Source organism: Carcharodon carcharias, chromosome 12, assembly GCF_017639515.1.
Source record: "Carcharodon carcharias isolate sCarCar2 chromosome 12, sCarCar2.pri, whole genome shotgun sequence".
Lineage (NCBI taxonomy): Eukaryota > Metazoa > Chordata > Chondrichthyes > Lamniformes > Lamnidae > Carcharodon > Carcharodon carcharias.
This window is the reverse complement of record NC_054478.1, coordinates 153,035,180-153,049,478: the sequence shown is the minus strand read 5'-3', so window position 1 is coordinate 153,049,478 and position 14,299 is coordinate 153,035,180. Positions and strand designations below refer to the sequence as shown.

The following is a 14,299-nucleotide window of genomic DNA, read 5'->3' as shown; positions in this document are numbered from 1 at the left end:
TGTTGTTACAGACTGAAACATCCCGGACTGGAATCGGAGCTGTAAGGTACTGTTGTTACAGACTGAAACATTCAGGACTGGAATCGTAGCTGTAAGGTACTGTTGCTGCAGACTGAAACATCCAGGACTGGAATCAGAGCTGTAAGGTACTGTAGCTACAGACTGAAACATCCAGGACTGGAATCAGAGCTGTAAGGTACTGTAGCTACAGACTGAAACATCCAGGACTGGAATCGGAGCTGTAAGATACTGTAGCTGCAGACTGAAACATTCAGGACTGGAATCAGAGCTGTAAGGTACTGTTACTACAGACTGAAACATCCAGGACTGGAAATGGAGTGGGAAGGTGCTGTTGATACAGACTAAATCACGCTGGAATGGAATTGGAGCTGTAAGATATTGAAGCTACTGACTGAAACATCCAGGACTGGAATCGGAGCTGTAAAGTACTGTAGCTGCAGACTGAAACATCCAGGACTGGAATCGGAGCTGTAAGGTACTGTAGCTGCAGACTGAAACATCCAGGACTGGAATCGGAGCTGTAAAGTACTGTAGCTGCAGACTGAAACATCCAGGACAGGAATCGGAGCTGTAAAGTACTGTAGCTGCAGACTGAAACATCCAGGACTGGAATCGGAGCTGTAAGGTACTGTAGCTGCAGACTGAAACATCCAGGACTGGAATCAGAGCTGTAAGGTACTGTTGCTACAGACTGAAACATCCAGGACTGGAATCAGAGCTGTAAGGTACTGTAGCTACAGACTGAAACATCCAGGACTGGAATCGGAGCTGTAAGGTACTGTAGCTGCAGACTGAAACATCCAGGACTGGAATCAGAGCTGTAAGGTACTGCTGTTACAGACTGAATCATCCAGGACTGGAATCGGAGCTGTAAGGTACAGTAGCTGCAGACTGAAACATCCAGGACTGGAATCGGAGCTGTAAGGTACTGTTGCTACAGACTGAAACATCCCGGACTGGAATCGGAGCTGTAAGGTACAGTTGCAGCAGACTGAACCATCCAGGACAGGAATCGGAGCTGTAAGGTACTGTTGCTACAGACTGAAACATCCAGGACAGGAATCGGAGCTGCAAGGTACTGTTGCTACAGACTGAAACATCCTGGACTGGAATCGCAGCTGTAATGTACAGTTGCAGCAGACTGAAACATCCAGGACTGGAATCGGAGCTATAAGGTACTGTAGCTACAGACTGAAACATCCAGGACTGGAATCGGAGCTGTAAGGTACTGTTGCTACAGACTGAAACATCCCGGACTGGAATCGGAGCTGTAAGGTACAGTAGCTGCAGACTGAAACATCCAGGACTGGAATCGGAGCTGTAAGGTACTGTTGCTACAGACTGAAACATCCCGGACTGGAATCGGAGCTGTAAGGTACAGTTGCAGCAGACTGAACCATCCAGGACAGGAATCGGAGCTGTAAGGTACTGTAGCTACAGACTGAAACATCCAGGACTGGAATCGGAGCTGTAAGGTACTGTTGCTACAGACTGAAACATCCCGGACTGGAATCGGAGCTGTAAGGTACAGTTGCAGCAGACTGAAACATCCAGGACTGGAATCGGAGCTGTAAGGTACTGTTGCTACCGACTGAAACATTCAGGACTGGAATCGGAGCTGTAAGGTACTGTTGCTACAGACTGAAACATCCCGGACTGGAATCGGAGCTGTAAGATATTGTTACCACGGAATGAAACACCCAGGTTTGGAATTGGAGCTGTATGGTATCGGTGCTACAGACTGAATCCTCCAGGACTGGAATCGGAGCTGTAAGGTACTGTTGCTACAGACTGAAACATCCAGGACTGGAATCGGAGCTGTAAGGCACTGTTGCTACAGACTGAAATATCCAGGACTGGAATCGGAGCTGTAAGGTACTGTTGCTACAGACTGAAACATCCAGGACTGGAATCAGAGCTGTAAGGTACTGTTGCTACAGACTGAAATATCCAGGACTGGAATCAGAGCTGTAAGGTACTGTAGCTGCAGACTGAAACATCCAGGACTGGAATCGGAGCTGTAAGGTACTGTTGCTACAGACTGAAATATCCAGGACTGGAATCGGAGCTGTAAGGTACTGTTGCTACAGACTGAAATATCCAGGACTGGAATCAGAGCTGTAAGGTACTGTAGCTGCAGACTGAAACATCCAGGACTGGAATCGGAGCTGTAAGGTACTGTTGCTACAGACTGAAATATCCAGGACTGGAATCGGAGCTGTAAGGCACTGTTGCTACAGACTGAAATATCCAGGACTGGAATCGGAGCTGTAAGGCACTGTTGCTACAGACTGAAACATCCACGATGGAAATCAGAGCTGTAAGGCACTGCTGGTACAGACTGAAACATCCAGGATGGTAGTCGGAGCTTTAAGTTACTGTCACTACAGACTGAAACATCCTGGAGTGGAATCGGAGCTTTAAGTTACTGTCACTACAGACTGAAACATCCAGGACTGGAATCGGAGCTGTAAGGTACTGTTGCTACAGACTGAAACATTCAGGACTGGAATCTGAGCTTTAACGTACTGTTGCTGCAGACTGAAACATCCAGGACTTGATTCGGAGGTGTAAGGTACAATTGCTACAGACTGAAACATCTTGTATTGGAATCAAAGCCAGGAGGTACTTTTGCTACAGCCTCAAACATCCAGCATTGGAATATGACCTGTATGGTACTGTGATTAAACACTGAAACATCCAGGACTCAAATCAGTGCTGTCGTATACTGTGGTAACAGACTGAAACATCCGGGTCTACAATCAAAGCTCTAAGATATTGTTGCAACAAACTGAAACATCCAAGACTGGAATCAGAGCGGCAATATACTGTAGCAACAGGCTGAAATATCCAGCATTGGAATCGGTGTTGTAATACACCGTTGTTCTAAACTGAAACTTCCTGGAATGTAATTGGAGCTGTATAGTTCCTTTGCTACAGACTGAGACATCCTGGGCTGGAATCGGAGCTAGAAGGTGCTATTGATACAGACTGAAACACTCAGGAATAGGTAAGGGGCTGTCAAGCACTGTTGCTGCAAACTGAATCATCCAGGACTGGAATCGGAGCTGTAAGGCGCTGTTGCTACAGACTGAAACATCCAGGACTGGAATCGGAGCTGTCAAGCACTGTTGCTGCAAACTGAAACATCCAGGACTGGAATCGGAGCTGTAAGATACTGTTGAAACAGAGTGAAATACCCAGGACTGGAATCGGAGCTGTCAAGCACTGTTGCTACAGACTGAAACATCCAGGACTGGAATCGGAGCTGTAAGATACTGTTGAAACAGAGTGAAACACCCAGGACTGGAATCGGAGCTGTAAGGCACTGTTGAAACAGAGTGAAACACCCAGGACTGGAATCGGAGCTGTAAGGCACTGTTGAAACAGAGTGAAATACCCAGGACTGGAATCGGAGCTGTAAGGCACTGTTGCAATAGACTGAAAAATTCAGCAATTGAATCGGAGCTGTAAGATATTTTTACCACGGAATGAAACACCCATGTTTGGAATCGGAGCTGTAAGGTACCGGTGCTACAGACTGAAACATCCAGGACTGGAATGGGTGGTGTAAGGTACTGTTGTTAAGATTTAAAAATCGAGGACTGGAATTGCAGCTGTAAGGTACTGAAGCTACAGACTGAGACATCCAAGAGTGGAATAGGATTTATAAGGTACTGTCGCTACAGACTGAAACATCCTGGACTGGAATCAGAGCTATAAGCTACTGTTGCAACAGACTGAAACATTCAGGACTGGAATCAGAGCTGTAAGGTACTGTTACTGCAGACTGAAACATCCAGGACTGGAATTGGAGATCTAAGGTACTGTAGCTGCAGGCTGAAACATCCAGCATTGGAATTGGACCTGTAAGGTACCTTGATTACACACTGAATCATCCAGGACTCAAATCTGTGTTGTCATGTACTGTAGTGACAGACTGAAAAATCCAGGACTAGAATCAAAGCTCTAAGATATTGTTGCTACAAACTGCAACATCCAAGACTGAAATCGGAGTGACAATATACAGTAGCAACAGGCTGAAATATCCAGGACTGGAATCGGTGTTGTAATACACTGTTACTCTAGACTGAAACATCATGGAATGGAATCGGAGCTGTAATGTTCCTTTGCTACAGACTGAGACATCCAAGGCTGAAATCAGAGCAGGAAGGTGCTGTTGATACAGACTGAAACACCCAGGAATAGTTAAAGGGCTGTCAGGCACTGTTCCTACAGACCAAAACATCTAGGACTGGAATCAGAGCTTTAAGGCACTGTTACTACAGACTGAAACACCCAGGACTGGAATCAGAGCTGTAAGGTACAGTTGCTGCAGACTGAAACATCCAGGACTGGAATCAGAGCTGTAAGGTACAGTTGCTGCAGACTGAAACATCCAGTGACCGCTATGCTTCATGGCCATATTTTCTCCCCCATCGGCCTGTCTTGGCCTGAGTGGGTGGAGGCGCTCAGGAATTAACCTCCGCCTATGATCTGCTCCCATCTGCATTTTCATGTGGGCAAGACAATTAAACCCCCCCCCCACCACCCCGCTCTGCCTGCATCACTGGCGGTAGTGCTGGCAGTTACCTGAGTGGTAGGAGGGTGGAGGAGGGAGAGCGGCCCTGGTACACATTTGGTGCATGTGGGTGACAGAGCCTTTCAATCTCTCTGAACCATGGAGCCACGTCAGGGAGTCTGAAGAGCTTTTTAAAAACATTAATGAGGACAGTAAAAGTTTAAAAATCATGTCCCTTTACGTGACTCTGTCACATAAGCTGGGCCATGGTTTTCATTCAAAAATGCAGTTTTCAGTTCATGTTTATTTATTTTTGGAAACCTCATGCTGCTCAGGGCTGAGTCTTCCTAAAAAATGTAAAGGCCGCTTGTCCTTTTCGCCTGCCCATTGATTTGAGCTTTGGACTGGGAGCGTGTGTTGATTTTATTGATCTAGTTAAGGGCCTTAATGGGCCTTTCAATTATCAACGAACGAAACAGTGTGCAAGTGCACGCCTGACTTCATCGTGCAACATATTATGCTCTGGGCAGTCGGACACGCTCCCACATGCCGAATTTAAATTTTGACCCATGTCTCTAATTTTATGAGAATTCACCACTTTATTCCATTGCAGTTCATCACAATTAATTCACAATGTTACCAAAATAATTTGGAGTCTGGATCATATTGATTATGAAAGGGGAAATTGACTCACACTGTACGTTACAAAACAAATTTCAACACTCAATGATACTTTTGGACACAAAGTTTACAACTGATGAGAGTTTGAAGGAAATGAAGGGAGTGAAATCTGTGCAGTGATTGTGGTCAGGTTACCTCATTGTTCTGTAATGTGCGCTAATGCTTTGTGTGCTCTGACGTATATAAACATTGAATACAAGCAGAGACGAGGCAGAGAGAAGAACAGCATCCAAGTGTCCTTCACCCTGTCTATCCAGGCAAAATGAAATTCATTCTCTTCACCTTTGCTGCAGCCCAGATCCTCTCCTGTTCTGGTAAATATTGGAATGTGCTAAGGAACGATTTTGTTGAGCAGTTTGTTGTTCTGATCATTGGGTGTTAACCCAAAATGCCAATTGTCAATAATGTCTTCACCCTTGAAACTCTTTGCTTTTAAATTCAGGAATTCCATGTAGAAGTTCGACATTTTCACAGATTGGGATTGTGATTGATGCTACAATTGCAAAAGTGAATGAAGAATTCACGATGAACAACCTCTTGGCTCTTGTGAATTGTGAAGTGACAAGTGTAAGTGGCACCAAGTCCAATTCATTCCCTTTTTTCCCTTTCCTTGTAATGAATGCCATGAATTCTTTCTTTTGTGTAGGCAAGGATTTTACTTTGGAAATCATATTTACTGCCAAGTGATATAAAATAATAATTCGTAACACTTTCGATCAGTATTTTTATGATGGAACAATTTATTATATTTTATTGAAAGCAAATTATTTCTGTCCACCTGAATTACTTCCTCTTGCCACCATTTTTTTGTTAATTGCTTCAACATGAATGATTAACCTTGAAATTCCCCTTGTGAACATTATATTGGGATCTCCCTTTGCAAACACCTGCTGACCTGCTGTGAGGCTGCAGTTTGACTCCAGGAGGCAGTAGGAACAGGCTCTGGTCACTAGACACTGCTGAAGAGCAATTCTCAGTTTGTACAAATCCAGCTCTCACTGTCATCACAACCAAAATAAAATACAGCAGCTGCTGCAAATCTGAAATAAAAGCCAAAATGACTGGAATTACTCAGCAGGTCAGATAGTTCCTGTGGAGAGAGGAACAGAATCAATGTGTGTGTCAGGTCAAGGACCGTTTACTCCATTGTGTCGATTTGCTGGTTTGCTAACTTTTCAAACTTTCAGTTTTTTTTTGTTTATCATTTTTAAATTTAGATATTCTAACTGGCCAATTTCCAGTCAGTCTGACTCCAGTCTTAGTCGGCGTCCCCAGCTTGCTCCCAGAGGCTGCACAATTCAGTTAGTAACAGCTGCAGCTTTAAGTTTGTTCACACAGCTTGGGGAACAATGGATTTGCTCCTTTTATTTCACCGGCATATTTTAGTGAAATCCGGTTTGGTTAAAAACTTGAGCCTTTTGTTTAATTTGTACCTTTTAGCAGAGTTGTATTTAATTTCTTCATTTTATTTAATAAATGTAATGGGATTTCCATTTGACTGATGCTAGGGTTAGTTAATCTGTTGATACATTGGTACATATGACCAATCCCATTGCCTTTCAATGAACATTGTTTTTATTTCATTAATGTATTTGTTGGGGAATAACTCTGTTCCCTTCACTCTCTGACATCTTCTTTACAGGATATCCACAAATATATTATCCCAATTCTTGTGTTAGCCAATCGACTTTTGTTGATTGACCTTAGGCCTTCCAGTGTCATAATTTTTAAGTCATGCTTTTTATGTTAAGATTGAAAGGTGAGACTGCTCAAGTTCGCATTTAGCATCAGTCTGTAAGCTTTCCAATCGAACGTCTCGCTGTCAGCAGCGATTTAGGTGCAGACTGAGGCATGAGCTTTGCTTGTGTTGCCTCAGCTCTTTGCTTTCCATCGAGGGAAGAGAAGGGGCCGATAGCTCTTCAGATGCGTTGTGATTGAATCCCAGTTTCTGAAAGGTAATCAATAACTTACCAAGAGATGGTCACTGGGGAATTACATTGTGGCCCCAACTTCCAGCAGCTGTACAACAGGGATATCTGCTACAGGTAGGCACAGTTTACTTTGGTTGTACAGTCGCCCTTTGTGATCCACAGTGGGGTCAAACAGGCTTATGGTCAGGTGCTACTGAGTTCTCAGCAGAGTGTTGCTCTACACCAAAGATGCTGCATTAATATTCCAGGCTGAGGAACACCTGCAACGGCAATTGAACAGACTCTCTCACACCTGTACAGAGTTTGGTTTGATCATCAGCATCAGGAAGATAAATGTCATGGGCCAGGATGTTGTCATAGCGCCAGCTATCAGTATTGACACAGTGAGGCTGGAGGTTGTTGATAACTTCACATAGCTCAGCTCCACAATCACCAGCAATCTGTCACTCGATGCTGAAAGCAACACCCACACACACATCACAAAAGCTGCAGCTGTTCTGCCCAAGCTGAGTAAGAGAGTGTGGAAAAAGAGCAGCCTGACTGACAACACCAAACGATGAGTCTACCAGGCTTGCTTCCTCAGTGCACTTTTCTACAATGGTGAAACCTGGGAAACACATACTAGGCAGGAGAGAAAGCTGGGCAGTTTCCACCTTTGCTGTCTCCAATGTCTCCTTGGCATCTCTTGGCAGGACAAGGTCACCAGCTCTGTGGTCATGGAGTGTGCAAATTCCATCAGCCTACTCATTGCTAAGCCAAGGATTTCTGTGCTGGATCAGCCATATTTATTACTTGGCTGATGACCATATGGACCTTGTGTTAAGTGAGCTGGCCAGTGGCTCATAACCGTCTGGGCATCCATACCTCCTCTAAAAGACAACCTATGAGTGAGACAGTCACTGACGGCCGTGACGTCTGGAGACTGACTATTTGGAGGGCGTTGGAAAAAGCCAATAGAAATGAAGAACTCATCTGGCTGAGAAGAGGGCCCAGAGAAAACAGAGGCCAGTGAATCATGCACCTTCTCAGCCCACTGTCTTCCTTCACAGGGACTGCCAGGACAGAGTGGGGATCCTGAAATGGGAGGCTGCCAAAGATACGCTCCAAAGAACTGTTAGGATTTCTATTTTTTTTATTCATTCACAGGATATGGGCTTCGCTGGCTGGGCCAGCATTTATTGCTCATCCCTAATTGCCCTTGAGAAGGTGGTGGTGAGCTGCCTTCTTGAGCCGCTGCAGTCCATGTGGTGTAGGTACACCCACAGTGCTGTTAGGGAGGGAGTTCCAGGATTTTGACCCAGCGACAGTGAAGGAACGGCCGATGTATTTCCAAGTCAGGATGGTGAGTGACTTGGAGGGGAACTTCCAGGTGATGGCGTTCCCATGTATCTGCTGTCCTTGTCCTTCTAGGTGGTAGTGGTTGTGGGTTTGGATCTATTTGGATAGTGATCCCAGTTGTTCCATCTCTTACTGTGTCACTTTAAAGGGGGTTGGTAGAACCCACAGTGCAGTGATTCCCACTGCTTGATCAATGTTAGTTCACTTATATTGTCTTTGCAGTGCTGCAACGTTGCTCAGCACCCTCTAGTTTGTGTCTGTGAAACATCATTCTTTTGGCTTGTGCTGGTTTCTCATGTTGCAATATTATTGTTTGGAAAAAGTCAGACATTTTGTTCTGTTTGAAGCTTTATGTTTTATTGTAGTTTTGTGTAATCTGTGTGTAACGTTATGGTGCTCTAGTATATTTTGCCGTCCACTATTTTACGTTGGATTTACATCATGGTCTTTGGGAATAACAGGATAAAAGATTTCAACACCATTCACATCTTGAATCCCTGTGTTTTTTTTTAATTCATTCATGGGGTGTTGGCATCACTGGGAAGTCCAGTATTTATTGTTCATTCCTAATTACACTTGAGAAGGTTACCATGAATCACTTTCTTGAATGTCTGCACTCTGTGTGGCCAGCCTACTGCTATAGTGCTGCCAGAAAGGGAATTCAGGATTTCAAATGAGCTGCGTCATTCCAAATAAAACAATCATCCATATTTTCAGGGTCTGGAGTCCCATGTAGAGTAGGCTAGGTAAGGGCAGCAGATTGCCTTGCTAAAGAATACTAGTGACTCATATGACAGTGGTTTCATGGTCACTATTACTGATCCTAGATGTCCCTTCCAGGTTTTTAAATTATCTGCATTTTAAATTCCCTGCGGTGAGGTTTGATTTTATGTCTGCATCTGCATTATAGATTAGTTAGAGCTGAGATGGATTTGGCCCATCATATCTGTGCACATTCTCTGTAAGAGCAATTCATCTAGTTCCACTGCCCCACCCTCTTACCATAACCCTGCAATTGTATTCCCTTCAGATAATTATCCAATTTCTTTTCTAAATCCACAATTGGCCTCCTCCACACTTTCAGGCAATGCATTCCTAACACCTCACTGCAAAAGGCTTCTCCTCCTGTCGACTTCCATTCTTTAGCCAATCATCTTAAAGCTGTGGCCTCTGGTTCTCGATCCTCCCACCAGTGGGAACAGTTCCTCCCTACCTACTCTGCCCAGAAACCTCATGATTATGTACGCCTCTATAAAATCTCCTCACAATCTTTTCTTTATGGACACGTGAGTTAGGAGCAGGAGTAGGCCATTCAGCCCCTCGAGCCTGCTCCACCATTCAATAAGATCATGGCTGGTCTGATTGTAACTTCAACCCCACATTCTTGCTTACCCCCGATAACCTCTCCCCGCCTTGTTAATCAAGAACCTATCCACCTCTGCCTTAAAAATATTCGAAAACTCTGCTTCCACCATCTTTTATGGAAAAGAGTTCCACAGACTCTCAACCCTCTGAGAGAAAAAAATTCTCCTCATCTCTGTTTTAAATGAATGACCCCTTATTATTAAACAGTGACCCCTCATTCTAGATTCTCCCCCAAGAGGAAACATCCTCCCCACATCCACCCTGTCAAGACCCCTCAGGATCTTACAGGTTTCAATCAAGTCAGCTCTTACTCTTCTAAACTCCAGCAGATACAAGCCTAACCTGTCCAACCTTTCCACATAAGACACCCCACCCATTCCTGGTATTAGCCTGATAACCCTTCTCTCAATTGCTTCTAACACATTTACACCTTCCCTTAAATAAGGAGACCAGTACTGTACACAATACTCCAGATGTGGTGTCACCAGTGCCCTGTATAACTGAGACATAACCCCCCTACTTTTGTATTCAATTCCTCTCACAATAAACAATAACATTCTATTAGCTTTCCTAATTACCTGTTGTACCTGCATGCTAGCCTTTTGTGATTCATGCACTGGGACACCTAGATCCCTCTGAATCTCACAGCTCTGCAATCTCTCACCATTTAGATAATAAGCTTCTGTTTTAATCTTCCTCCCAAAATGAATTATTTCACATTCGCCCACAATATTCTCCACTTGCCGGATCTTTGCCCACTCACTTAACCTATCTATGTCACTTTGTAGCCTCCTTAGGTCCTCTTCACTACTTACTTTCCTACCTATCTTTGTGTCATCAGCAAATTTAGTAACCAGTCCTTTGGCCCCTTCATCCAAGTCATCAAAATAAATCATAAAAGGTTGAAGCCCCGTAGCACATAAAAGGTAGAAGCCACTTATCACATCCTGCCAACCAGAGAAAGACCCATTTATGCCAACTCTCTGCTTCCTGTGAGCTGGCCAATCTTCTATCCTTGCCAATACGTTACCCCACACACCATGAGTTTTTATTTTCCGCAATAACTTTTGATGTGGCAACTTATCAAATGCCTTTTGGAAATGTAAGTACAGTACATCCACCAGTTCATTTTTCTCCACAGCACATGTGACTCCTCCAGGGAACTCCAATTAATTAGTTAAAGATGATTTCCCTTTCACAAAACTATGCTGGCTCTGCCTGACTGCACTGAATTTTTCCAAGTGCCCTGTTGTAGCATCTTTAATAACAGCTTCTAACATTTTCTTTGAGGACAACAGCTGTAGCTTCTCCAATCTATCCACATATCTGAAGTTTGTCATCCCTGGAATCATTCTCTTGAATCTTTGTTGGACTTTCTCTAATGGCTTCACATCTTTTTTAAGGGGTGGTGTGCAGAATTGGGCACAATACAGGACAGCCCAGGGTTTTATACAGGTTCAACGTAACTTCCTTGTTTCTGTATGTCAATTAAGGATCCCGTATGCTTTAGTAACTGCTCTCTCAACTTGTCCTGCCACTTTCAATGATGTCTGCACATATACCCCCAGCTCTTTCTGCTCTTGCACCCCTTTTGGAATAATACCCTTTATTTTAAGTTGCCTCTCCTTTTTCTGCCAAGCAAAATGTAGTACTGAACTCTCTACATTAAATTTCATCGGCCTGTCTGCCCAATCCACCAACTTGTGTGTATGTATATATACATACATATGTGTGTGTCTATATATTATATATATATATATATATAAACTCGTGGGGTCTATCAATATCCTCCTCATATTTCACAATATTTATAAACTTGGTATCATTTGATTATGAGACCATAAGACATAGGAGCAGAACAAGGCCATTCAGCCCATCGAGTCTGCTCCGCCATTCAGTGAGATCATGGCTGATCTGATAATTCTCAATTCCACTTTCCTGCCTTTTCCCCATAGCCCTTGATTCCCTTACTGATTAAAAATCTGCCTCTCTCAGCCTTGAATATACTTAGCGACCCAGCCTCTACAGCCCTCTGCGGTAAAGAATTTCACAGATTGATTACCCTCTGAGAGAAGACATTCCTCCTCATCTCTGTTTTATGTAGGAGAGCCCTTACTCTGAGATTATGCCCTCTGGTCCTCAAATCTCCCGCAAGAACAAAGAACAAAGAACAAAGAAAAGTACAGCACAGGAACAGACCCTTCGGCCGTCCAAGCCTGCGCTGATCATATTGCCCGTCAACTAAAACTTACATTTCCGGGGTCCGTATCCCCCTATTCCCATCCTATTCATGTATTTGTCAAGCTGCCTCTTAAACACCACTATCGTACCTGCTTCCACCACCTCCTCTGGCAGCGAATTCCAGACACTCACTACCCTCTGCGTAAAAAACTTGCCCTGTACATCTCCTCTATAGTTTTCTCCTCTCACCTTAAATCTATGTCCCCTAGTAATTGACTCTTCCACCCTGGGAAAAAGCTTCTGACTATCTACTCTGTCCATGCCACTCATAACTTTGTAAACTTCTATCAAGTCACCCCTCAATCTCCGTCACTCTATTGAGAACAATCCGAGTTTCTCCAACCTCTCCTCATAGCTAATAACCTCCAGACCAGGCAGCATCCTGATAAACCTCCTCTGCACCCTCTCCAATGCCTCCATATCCTTCTGGTAATGTGATGACCAGAATTGCACACAATATTCCAAGTGTGGCCTAACCAAGGTTCTATACAGCTGCAGCATGACTTCCCAGCTTTTATACTCAATACCCCTGCCAATGAAGGCAAGCATGTCATATGCCTTCCTGACTACCTTATCCACCTGTGTTGCCACTTTCAGTGACCTGTGGACCTCTACACCCAGATCCCTCTGCCCGTCGATGCACTTAAGGGTTCTGCCATTTACTGTATAATTCCTGCCTGTATTAGACCTTCCAAAATGCATTACCTCACAGTTGTCCGGATTAAACTCCATCTGCCATTTCTACGCCCAAATCTCCAACCGATCTATATCCCGTTGTATCCTTTGACAATCCTCTTCACTATCTGCAACTCCACCAACCTTAGTGTTGTCTGCAAACTTACTAATTAGCCCAGTTACATTTTCCTCCAAATCATTTATATATATCACAAACAGCAAAGGTCCCAGCACTGATCCCTGCAAAACTCCACTAGTCACAGCTCTCCATTCAGAAAAGCACCTTTCCACTGCTACCCTCTGTCTTCTATGACCAAGCCAATTCTGTATCCATCTTGCCAGCTCACCTCTGATCCTGTGCGACTTTACCTTCTGTACCAGTCTGCCATGAGGGACCTTGTCAAAGGCCTCACTGAAATCCATGTAGATAACATCCACTGCCCTTCCATCATCAATCATCTTTGTCACTTCCTCAAAAAACTCGATCAAGTTAGTGAGACACGACCTCCCTTTGACAAAGCCATGCTGCCTCTCACTAATACGCCCATTTGCTTCCAAATGGTATTAAATCCTGTCACGAAGAATCTTCTCCTATAATTTCCCTACCACTGACGTAAGGCTCACCGGCCTGTAATTTCCTGGATTATCCCTGCTACCCTTCTTAAACAATGGAACAACATTGGCCATTCTCCAGTCCTCTGGTACCTCACCCGTAGCCAGTGAGGATACAAAGATTTCTGTCAAGGCCCAAGCAATCTCCTCCCTTGCCTCCCTCAGTACTCTGGGGTAGATCCCATCTGGCCATGGGGACTTATCCACCTTAATATTCTTCAAGACACCTAACACCTCCTCTTTTTGATCTCAACATGATACGAGCTATCTACACACTCTTCCCTAGACAAATCGACCGCTAAGTCCTTCTCTTTGGTGAATACTGATGAGAAGTATTCATTTAGTATCTCTCCCATTTCTTCTGGCTCCACACACAGATTCCCACCTCTGTCCCTGGGTGGGCCTACCCTTTCCCTGGCTACCCTCTTGCTTTTTACATATGTATAAAAGGCCTTGGGATTTTCCTTAATCCTGGTTGCCAGTGACTTTTCATGACCCCTTTTAGCCCTCCTGACTCCTTGTTTAAGTTTCTTCCTCCTTTGTTTATATTCTCCACGGGCTTCATCTGTTCCCAGCTTTCCAGCCCTTACAAATGCTTCGCTTTTCTTTTTGACTAATCTCACAATATCCTTCGTGATCCAAGGTTCCTGAAACTTGCCATGCTAATCCTTCATCCTAGCAGGAACATGCCAGTCCTGAATTCTTATCAACTGACGTTTGAAAGCCCCCCACATGTCAGTTGTTGATTTGCCCTCAAACATCTGCCTCCAGTCTAGATTCCTCAGTTCCTGTCTAATATTGTTATAATTAGCCTTCCCCCAATTAAGCACCTTAACCCGAGGACTCTTGTTATCCTTATCCACCAGTACCTTGAAACTTGATGAGTTATGTTTACTTTTCCCAAAATGCTCTC

At 44.1% G+C, this 14,299-nt stretch overlaps 1 protein-coding gene across 1 annotated transcript in view; it reads left to right on the top strand.

Moving 5' to 3' along the window:
• Positions 1 to 5,430: 5,430 nt before the first annotated feature.
• The window catches only part of LOC121284745 (secreted phosphoprotein 24-like), an 18,000-nt gene continuing 9,131 nt past the window's right edge, over positions 5,431 to 14,299 (top strand). Inside the window, exons 1-2 of the mRNA XM_041200296.1 lie at positions 5,431 to 5,538; positions 5,667 to 5,791. Coding sequence (XP_041056230.1) covers positions 5,487 to 5,538; positions 5,667 to 5,791 — 177 coding nt within the window. The 5' untranslated portion in view covers positions 5,431 to 5,486. The remainder of the gene's footprint in view (positions 5,539 to 5,666; positions 5,792 to 14,299) is intronic.